The following is an 11,145-nucleotide window of genomic DNA, read 5'->3' as shown; positions in this document are numbered from 1 at the left end:
CTCAATGAGTTAAGTGTTGTTCCCACTTCTGTATGAATGATGTTATTACTTTAAAAAGAACTAGCGTTAAACCAAAGAATTGTATTCTGAAGGCTGTAACCGGAAGTTCTATTGTGATTCTTCAAGATTCAAGATTTTTATTGTCACTCCGTAGTACAAGTATCACGTGTGAAATTCTTGTGCTGTGAACTCCGTTTACAACATAGTACAAATATAACAGGACATATGAGTGCAAAAACAACAAGAGACACAACAAGCAATAAGGCAGTAGAGTGATAAGACAAGTCAGAGACAGTGGCATATTCACTGCACATAGGTGCACATGTCATGTGCATACTTTGCATACTTTGCATACTTTGCATACTTTCTGGGGCTCTTGACTACAGACAACAGAGTGAGAGGGAGAGAAACAAAAACCCAGCATTTTTCACTGCCTGGGTGTCTTGTCTTGTGTGCATGTCTGACCTGATCAGCTGAAACTGCTCCCGTGACATTTCATTTGTGGGCCTCCACTCTATCTACTGCTTTTTGTCTGCTCAACATGGCTAACCGAAAGCGCCCGTTAGAGCAAGATCCATCCACTGCTGACACTTTCAAAACCCCAGAGAAGAGAGTGTCTGTGGTCCGAGAGCACGAAGAGGACTTCATGAGATGGGGAGTGAAGGAAACGTGCCAATACCTGCAGCGACAAGGACTCGAGGAATGGGCAGACACATTTAGAAGTCAGTCTTATTATGGTTTTGGTTTATACAGTTCGATCTGTTTAAATGTATTTTCTTCTTACAGCTAACGTTAGCCTGACTAGTCCAGTCTCTTCTCCTTTTGGACAGCTGCTAGCTCGGTTAACGTCCACCTGTCCATGTTGATTTGTGTGACTTGCTAACTAATAATAATAATAATAATACATTCAATTTATATAGCGCTTTTCTAAGTACTCAAAGTCGCTTTACACACAGAGTAAAATCATTTATACATTTGTAATAGGAAAATAAATAGAAATAAGAAATAAGAGATGGGGTTAGCAGGTGAAGGCGAGTGTGAAGAGGTGGGTTTTGAGGGCCTGTTTGAAAGATGATAGGGTGTTTGCTTGACGGATGTGGATGGGGAGAGTGTTCCAGAGGGAGGGTGCAGCGACTGAGAAGGCCCTGTCGCCCCAGGTCCGGAGCTTGGTCCTGGGGATCCTCAAGCAGTTTGTGTCTCCAGACCTGAGGCTGCGAGTGGGGGCGTGGCGGGGGAGGAGATCGGAGAGGTAGGGGGGGGCCAGGTTGTTTAGGGCTTTGTAAGTGATGAGTAGTATTTTAAAGTTGATCCTATGTTTGACTGGGAGCCAGTGGAGGTCATGAAGGACAGGGGTGATATGGTCTTGGCGGCGGGTGGAGGTGAGGAGGCGGGCAGCAGAGTTCTGTACATATTGGAGTTTATTGAGGATTTTGTTGGGTGAGCCATAGAGGATACTATTGCAGTAGTCGAGTCTGGAGGTTATGAGGGCATGGATGAGGGTTTCAGCGGCGGAGAAGGACAGGGAGGGGCGGAGGCGAGCAATGTTCCTGAGATGAAAGAAGGCGGTTTTGGTGACATGGTTGGCATGGGGAAGGAAGGAGAGGGTGGGGTCAAGGATGAGGCCGAGGTTGCGGACTTGGGTGGAGGGGGTGATGTTGGAGCCGTCGATGTTAAGTGTAAAGTCCTGAGCAGAGCGGGTGAGGGAGTTTGGGCCAATGATGAGGATTTCGGATTTATTGCAGTTGAGTTTGAGAAAGTTCTCTTGCATCCAGGATTTTATGTCGGTAAGGCAGGCGGAGAGGGTGGAGTGGGTGGCTGGAGTGATGGTTTCAACTAATAGCTTGTTAGCTAGTTCATGTTCTTGTTACAGCTGTTGTCAAAACATACACAGTTGCAAGCTGTAGATGCTTGATTTTGCGGCGGCTTTTCTCAAAATTTTCGATGCAATTTGCGACATTTTATGTGATTTTATGCGGTAAAATTGCGGGAACTGGCAAAAATTGCGGCGTTGAGGAAAAAAATTCGATTTAATTTTTTTATTTTTTATTAAATTTTTTCTTTTCCTCCCTTCATCATTTCTCTTCTCCTTTCTTCCTCATCCTCAATAATGCTATGATCACTTTGCCTTTTCTCATACCTTTTGCTTAGTGCTTTATATATTTCCTCTTATCCTTATTTCCTCTTTACTTTACTTTACTTTATTTCATTTGGCAGACGCCTTTCTCCAAAGCGACATACAGAGGGAGGGATAAAAAACAAGCATAGATCATGTAACATACATAGTGGAAAGCAGAGATAATGAAAAAGATAAATAAAATAAAGAACCAAAAACAGTTGACAGTCCGTGGGCAGCATATAAGGGAGATGAAGAAGTAAGGTTAGGGGGAGGTAAATTGGAGAGAAAAGAGATGAGTTTTTAGCCGATTGTGGAAGATGGGGAGAGATTCTGATGTCTTGACCATGGGGGGGGGACTCGTTCCACCATTTGGGGGCGAGACAGGTAAAAAGTCGAGCTTGAGAGCGGCCCTTGAGCCGGCGAAGCAAGGGGGGGGCGAGCCGGCATGCCTTCCTTTTTAAATATACTTTATTCAATTATTCAATAAGGGGTTACAAACATTTACAGTAAATACATTTTTTTTATTTATTTTTTATAAACAGTAGAAAGGAATAGTTATCAAAAATAAGAAGTCTGTTAGAAGGTGAGCAGGTGCCAGGGTGTGGGTCTCTTTGTTCTGTCCAGTGTTCTTTGTCTTTTCAGTTCCGTTATGATTTGTTTATAGACCGGCATGCCTTCCCTGTCCTCCTCATCCCTTCCTTGTTCCTTGTTCCTTGTTAAATATTCAAACAACTAGACCCTAAGCTAAATATGCCACCTGTGTGTGTGTGTGTGTGTGGGTCTCAAATGCTTCGCGCTAGCAAAGTAGCTGTCCAGTGACGATTTCCGTTTGTGTTCCTCCATGACAGTGTTGCACGGAGTGCAAATTAGTTTGCCTCCACTTTCATGCAAAACATTTGGTAATTGTTTTGCAGTTATTTTTGTTGGCAAATGTGAGGGGTTTGCCCTCCTCATCACAATGCGATGATGTGTTACGTTATGTCCCATACTCTCGTCACTTCCTATTGTTGTCCCTCGTTCCCACAGCAACCAGGCAAGATGACAGCGCACACATATCTCAAACCCAGGTAAAGAATAGATGCGGCATTTTACTAACTTTTTGTGGCAAAATCGCGGGAATTTAGAAAAATTGCAAGCCCCCGCAAATATCGCGGAATTTGGTTGAATTTGCATTAATTATTGCGATCGCAAAATCGCAATTTTCTTTGGAGGGACTGTAGTGTCTACGTTAAGTTACACGCGTCACGCCAAGTTGATTTGTATAGCCCTAATTCACAAGCATGTCACATCCCCCCGCTCTCCCCACCTCCTATACCCTCCAACATTTCCCATTCCCTCCCCACCCCATCACTCTCTCACATTCCCCCTGCTCTTCCCCCTTCTCCTGCTCTCTCCTCTGCTCTCTCTTCATTTCTATATTTTCTATATTATCAATTGTTATCAAATGTTATCTTTATTCTGTATATTCTTGCTACTGTTGTGTCAGCTAGAATCAGCTAGACATACTTTCTGTGAAGCCCTCTGAGACATGCTTGTGAATTAGGCTATATAAATAAACTTGACTTGACTTGACTCAGAGGACTTTACAGAGAGGGTGTCTAGCTAAATCTAGCTACGCACAATCAATAAACATAATTTAACGTGCCATTTGGGGGACGCTTTTATCCAAAATGCTCTGCAATACCACGAGTACCAAACGCCTAACCCTAACAGTGTTGTGTTGCTCTATTCCCTGAGATACAGGAGAACTATGAAATACCAACAACATTGTGTTTCCTCCTGTGTCCAGAGCAAAAAATAACTGGTGTCGGTCTGCGGTATCTCTCCGAGGCACAGTTGGAGAAGATTGGCATAGGGTAAGTGTGTCATTTGTCCTGGTGTCGGATGTCTAAGAAAACATACGAATCCTGCCTAACCAAAGGGGGTTTCATTCAAAGCCAACGCCCCTTGGTGTGGTATCACTATAATGGTTGACCAGAATGGCAGGCAGTCAAGCAAAACCCACAGCCCCATTTGATGTTTCACACTCTTACTGCTTTTCTCTCTCTCCCTAGGCCCCTTGGTGTCCGTCTGCAACTCCTATACAGTCTCAGGAAGCTCTGGCAGAGAGCAGCGGAGCCAAACAAGGTATACAATGTTCTTCAAAATAACTCATGTAGAAGGATGTGGTGATAACAGAGACTGCCTATTTAAAAGAAGAAAGGTGTGTAGGATAAACAGCAAGGGAAGGTCAAGACATACCAGGGTCAGTAAAGGACCATCACAGCCACGTACTGTCCATTATGCTTTCTTTTTTGCTTGCTGTTATTGTTTTTGTCCTTGTCTACTCTCACTTTACAGTCAAGTTAAGTCAGCAGGCTGGAAAAAGGGGGAAGAGAGGTAGAATAAGATGAATGATGAAACACTAGTTTCATCATCCCCTCTGTGGGAGCAAAGAGTATGTTTTGCTTGCAGGTCTGTCACTCAGTCACTGGGGGGCGTTGTGGAGGTGTGTGTGTCACTGCGGGGGGGGGGGGGGGGGGGGGCGGAACAGCAGTAATTAAGATCACCTACACCTGCTTCTCATTCAGTTTTGTTTGTCAGAGAGTGGGGAAGTACTGTAGGAGCTGATAATTTCTGTTGACCGCAACACAATGCAATGCTAAATGTTATATCTTGTTAAGCTTATGCAACAATTAGCTACTACATCTTGCAGCAGAGCATGTAGTGTTTTATGTGGGTTCAAATAAATACCCTCAAAATGCAGCTACGGACTCATGTCTCCCGTTTCAGCGTGTCAGACAGATCCCTATGTACCCTCTCAGCGGCTAACTGGTAACACTCTTAAATAGTCGCACTTCACCCTCATCTTTGCTTGCCCCTTCCAGTGATATTGAACAGTGAGCTCTAAAACAACACCCTTGGAGTTGGTAGGGACTATCGTGTGGATTTCCCAGGTTGCCGAGGACGATGTTGAATCAGGAGTCCACTCCACACACATAGAAACTTAATTCCAAAATAAAACCACTACGAGGAATGACCTCAATTTAAATGTTAGGGTATTGCAGTGGTTGTGCAACGAATGAGTTGGTTCCTGGCCAAGAAGACAAACTATGCGAGACGATACTGTCACGGGTTCGGTTCTAAAAAGAGATAGGCTTGTGTCTAGATGACCTGGACCCGCAACATACCACGGCAGAAGGAAATAACCACAAGGCTGCCAGATGGAAAGTTTGTGAAAGGGAGGTTGTCTTCCTTGGTTGGAGTGGCCGAGAGACACCCCTTCAAGTCAACTCCCACTTTCCTATGACAGCCTCACGCGATGCCATAAATCACATAACAGGGATAACCAGCAACCATCATATTAACCAACTGTGACAATACCAAAAAGAGACTGGCATGATAGACTTTTCATTTGGGTGTTGTGAGGCATCCCAGATGCCAAGACGCTGGTCTTTGAATATGTCACACTACAAGAGGTAAAGACGGCCTCCCTGCCTCCCGAAAGACAGGCACAGATTTGTTTTTAACTAACAGTCTCTTAGCTGATAAATAATACAATACGTGTGTATATTTTTCTAATCCTAGCTGTTTGGTGTGCTGTTTTCTACCAGGTGTTTAATGATCCCATCCATGGGCATGTGGAGATACACCCACTTCTCATCCGAATCATAGACACACCCCAGTTCCAAAGACTACGAAACATCAAGCAGCTGGGAGGAACCTACTATGTCTTCCCTGGTGCATCTCACAACCGCTTTGAACACTCCATTGGGTATGTCTGTGTGTGTTTTCAGATGTGTGTGTGTGTGGATTCAAAATGTTTACTATTGGGGAAGTTTGGTTTGCAGACAGGGTGCAGTAAAACACACACAATAAGAACAATAAAACCTATTTGAAAACATGTAAAGAACAGTCATGCAAAATATAAAGTTTTTAGCCTGATAGCAGACTAAATTGTCAACTCTGATGCATCAAAAGCTCATGATGTGTTAGTTCCAGGTGGGTATCAGCAGGATGGTCACACAGTGGTTGTGAAAGGGGTTGTTTTGTTGTTGATGCCCTGCTGCAGGGTGGGACACCTAGCTGGACGGCTTGTACAAGCACTGAATGACAGGCAGCCAGAACTCCTCATCTCGCGCAGGGACATCCTTTGTGTGCAGATCGCTGGTCTCTGCCATGACCTGGGTGAGTTAAGAAACACACACAGACACACACACACACACACACACACACACACAGCCGTGGCTGCCATGCCATGACTCATCTCATGTACTGTAACTGATCATTAATAACTGGGTGTGGTTGGGAGTCAGAATAAAACTGAAACTGTAGCTTCAGTAGCTTCTATTTGGTACAAGACTTGGTAAGATATAAACATGAATAGTTTAATGCACACGCAAACAAATCAGTAACATCTCCATATCCCTCTTTATCCAGGACATGGGCCTTTTTCCCATATGTTCGATCGCATGTTCATCCCCAGAGCGCGTCCAAGATCGAAATGGAAGGTGAGAAACTATCCCCCTTATATATTTTTTTTAATTTTGTTTCTATAGTCCCATGTCATATATTGGTCAGTGTTGAGGGGTAACACATTACTGTAATCACATTACAGTTGTCTGTAACGAGTAGTGTAAGGCGTTACGGTTCCTAAATCCAGTAATCACATTAGTTACTAAATCAAACACTGTCATTACTTGCATTACATAAATCCTTCAATCATCAGCAGGATCGGGATTGAATCTGCAGGATTCTGGAGAAAAACATCCAATGTTTCCAGTGCTTTTTAATGCACGATTGCGCAACACCACAGCTGACTGTTAAAAGCCGTTAATTGCTAGAATGGATGGACTAGAGGGACGGGGAGGAGTGATGATTGGTTAGATTTAGGCATGAGGAGTGACGATAGGATGTTTCATGTCAATCGGAGGCAGTCATCCCTCTGGCCGATCCATTGTAGCACCAACTTTCATAGGAGTTCGAGTCAGTTTGGGGGGGCTGTAGGGGGAGGGGGGGATGGCAGCGCTGTCTACAACTTTTGAGGGGTGGAGATACGCACATTACTTCACTCAAGCGATGTTAGTAACGCAAAAGTAATGTAACGAGTAGTGGAACGACTTTCGCCAGGGAGTAAAGTAATGTCACAATGCTTATGTATGACATCACTGACAAACACAGCACTGTCAAACTGGACTGGTTCAATCACAAACAGTATTTAACTGTATTAAGTTCTTTGATAAGTACTGGCACACAGTTCCAGCACTGTGAGGCTCTGATTGAAAGGGCTGAATGACCAACTGAACGACAAGACACATCTGCTGTCAATATGCAAGCTGGAACTGTTTTAAACCAATGTCCAATGTTAGATACTTCAGAAAACTATCTCTAGCAGCAAGGATATGCTAGATTCCTAAGAATCTATCAATCCACCAGAGATGGGCACTTGAGACTTGGTGACTTGGACTCGAGTCGACTCGAGTCCCTGTTTTGATGACTTGTGACTTGACTTGACAAAAACATAAATGACTTGAGACTTACTTGGACTTGGAAGTTAAAGACTCGAGACTTGACTTGACTTGAGAGGTGATGACTTGGATGACTTGTTTGTGTTTGTCTGTTTAAATAATTAAATCATAACATAACATTGTCCAAGTTTCTCTGTCTGTCCGGTATGCGTCAGTCAGTGCATGGCGGGGAGTGCAAGCTGGAGAGGAGACGAAGAGAGGAGCGTGACGGACAGCCGCTCATCCAATCACGACAATGCTATAAGGAGGAACATGACTGAGTGATCCAATGACAAATTGTCATCCAGTCATGCTCCGCCTTATAGCATTGTCGTGATTGGATGACTGGCCGTCAATCAATCATGTCACTGGATTGCACACAGCTGCGATATTCTTCAAACAGGCAGAAGGGACAGGGGCGGAACGTTTGATGTTGTAGTCTGGCTGTCAGTGTTTCACTGTTTAACAGTGATTGAGAGGAAATATTTATTAAATACTTTTGGCCAGCGCAGGCCCGTAGACTATCGGTTCGATCTGTAGACTGCGAGCACGCCAAGAGATCTTAAAATATTATGCACAAGCTTGCGCAACACGGTGGTCTCCAAAGTTCCTAATCATCCTACAACTCGTTCTAGTTGTGAGATGTATATATACCCCGCCTGAAAATGTGCTTTAGACTTAGGGTGTTAATTCATAAAGTCAATTTTAAATTTTTATTTTGGCCAACATTGAAATATTACAACTTGTGGTAAAAATTTGGTAAAAAGAAATATTACTATCTACCACTTATTTAGCTTCATCTGGTTGCTTCCTTGTCAACCACAATGCATATTGGGACATTATGCAAATGTAGCCTATGTGTCAGCCCTGGGTTGGAGGGGGGAGAGGTACATGTTGTCAGCTGTGTGTGTGTGTGTGTGTGTGTGTGTGTGTGTGTGTGTGTGTGTGTGTGTGTCAACAGGTTCAACAATGCTTTTCTGCACTACTACGTTTCCACCTAGCCTTGTTTATATTAATATGTTTTGATTGAGAAGAGGTAAATACTCTAAGTTTAAGCTATTTGTTTTTGTTTGATTACATTGTAGTATGGCTGTCAGCCTGTCACTAATTCACAGTTTAAAACTGACGTGGCAGATTTTTTTTTTTTTTACTGAGAAGCAGTTAAGAAATAAATAAGCGTTTATAAAGTTATTTGACTTTTGTTTGATTACATTTATTTCACTGAATATCAATGATTAGAATACAAATTAAATTTGTCATACTTTTTGAACGGGTTAGATACTGTAAATTGGCCAATAATATCACCACTATTAGACAGGTATTAATACCATGTCTTTTTTCTTTATAAACAAAGGTAAGACTGCAGTATTTGGGCGTGGAAAAAAAAAGTGACTTGACTTGGGACTTGACTTGCCTTAACTAGGGACTCGACTTGACTTGACTTGACAAAACCTGTGACTTGACTTGACTTGACTTGCCCAAAACAAAATGACTTGGGACTTGCTTGAGACTTGGACCAAATGACTTGGGACTTACTTGAGACTTGGACCGAAGTGACTTGGTCCCATGTCTGCAATCCACAACCACAGTAATAATCCAGCCCAAACATGCTGTTGGATTGTCCAATTATTTATTTATTATTTATTGTTTATTTTGGCTATTTTCTAGCAATTCGGAAGCTAAAACTTTAGTTTCACAAAGCTTGACCTGACCTCTCCGGTGTTCTTAAAATATGGTTTAACAAGAAGTTTTCAAAAAGCCAGAACTATGTAAGTGAACAGCATGGTGTTTTTTGTATATAATTAAACCAAGGCTGATCTGCTAAGCAATTCCTGTCAAATGACTAGTAAGCAAAACAGTTGTCAACTAAGATAGTCATTATTACAGTGTCCAGCCTGATAAGGTTCAGTGATAAGAACTCTTAGTCATGGTGTCATTAATACAATTTATCAAACGTGAGAGAGATAAGAACCATTCAAGTTTGTATCCTGGACTGTTATTGTCGTGGATAATTCTATATGAATATGTCGAAATAAATAGGACACCTTCTCAGTCGCTGTGAAGATATGAATCTGTTTAATTCTAACCACACATGAGCATTTATATGTGAGTATGCCTGTCATTGTAGTAAACTCTTAGATAAGCTCTTTCTGTTTGATTAGTGAGTCAAGACAATTTGAAATGGTGAATGTTCACGTTCTCATCTTAATATGCATCTGTGTGCCTGTTGTGTTGCAGCATGAGACTGCTTCTCAAGACATGTTTGACTACCTGGTGAGTGATAATGACCTGGAGCCGGTGATGAAGGATCATGGCCTGGTGTTGCCTGAGGACCTGGACTTAAGCATTAGAAAAGTGTGTGACTTGGCTAAATTGATCTATGGTCAGGTTCCAAACCTCTCACCGTTCCCTCCGCTCCTCCACTAGTGTAGGACGCCTCGCCCCCCTTCACTACGGGGCTCAAAAGTCGTTCATCCCAATCGCGACTCTTCTCGTCCCTGGCACCTCAATGGTGGAATGAGCTCCCCCCTATGGTCAGGACGGCCGCTTCACTGCCAATCTTTCATCAAAAACTTAAAGTCCCTGGAAACCAAAATCCACAAAAACGTTCTAACTATGTTATTTAGGGTCTTATGTTAGTAATTGTGTGCCTCCGAAATTATTATACATTACTTTCAACCCAAAGCCTTAAAATCGACACTTTTCTACAAGATTCTACAAAGTACTTCCTCATTGAAGAGAGCAGTCCGCGAGGTGCTAAAACGCAGGAGATTATGAGGTCATAAGCTCTATATAACCTTTGTACACGCGCGTTCTTTGCCCCCACAGCGCTGCTCAGTGTCTGTCTGTCTCCCTCCCACTCTGTGTGCTGTGTTCGTTCGTTCGTTCTCTCTCTCTCTCTCTCTCTCTCTCTCTCTCTCTGGACTAGTGAGAGAGAGAGAACGAACGAACGAACACAGCACACGGTGGGAGGGAGACAGAAGCGCTGTGCACTCGAAGTGGCAGAGCAGAGATTAGTCTCGTCGGCGGTGTGTAGAAACCTCTCCTCTGCCTGCTGCGGCGCTGCTGTGTGTGTGTGTGTGTGTGTGTGTGTGTGTGTGCGCGCGTGCAGACAGATAGACAGATAGACAGATGACCGTCAGTACGCTATGCGCGCAGCAACACGCGAACACACACACACACACACACACACACACACACACACACAAACCATCTCTCTCTCTCTCCCTCTCCGAGGAGAGGAGAGAGGTCTGAGAGAGGGAAATTTCCCTGCTGTAGACGGGACACGCCCACACAGTCCGCGGGAGAAAATACACTCTAAAAAATAATTGATTCTCATGACTTTTGCCAGGACTGTCAAACCTAAATTTATATATTTTGCGACGTTCATCATCGTTCAAATTTGGCTGGTGGCTTATTAACATAGGCTCCTGTGATGTGATGAACTCAAAATGCTAAATAATAAAGAAATATTTCTGGTTTCCAGGGACTTTAAAACACACCTTTCAGGCTCCACCTGGCCCCTTCTTGAACTAACATCTT

The 11,145-nt window shown here is 43.3% G+C and overlaps 1 protein-coding gene across 1 annotated transcript; it reads left to right on the top strand.

Moving 5' to 3' along the window:
• Positions 1–541: 541 nt before the first annotated feature.
• Positions 542–10,029, top strand: LOC310771017 (deoxynucleoside triphosphate triphosphohydrolase SAMHD1-like; the record flags this gene model as incomplete). The annotated part of the gene is made up of 7 exons (XM_083663699.1): positions 542–722; positions 3,906–3,972; positions 4,171–4,243; positions 5,710–5,870; positions 6,168–6,283; positions 6,536–6,606; positions 9,841–10,029. 7 exons carry the CDS (start codon positions 542–544, stop codon positions 10,027–10,029), a joined length of 858 nt encoding a protein of 285 aa, XP_083519825.1.
• Positions 10,030–11,145: the final 1,116 nt, after the last annotated feature.

Source organism: Poromitra crassiceps (assembly GCF_964638095.1).
Source record: "Poromitra crassiceps genome assembly, contig: HAP1_SCAFFOLD_305, whole genome shotgun sequence".
Lineage (NCBI taxonomy): Eukaryota > Metazoa > Chordata > Actinopteri > Beryciformes > Melamphaidae > Poromitra > Poromitra crassiceps.
The sequence above is the reverse complement of the archived record's forward strand: the minus strand, read 5'-3'. Positions and strand labels throughout refer to the sequence as shown.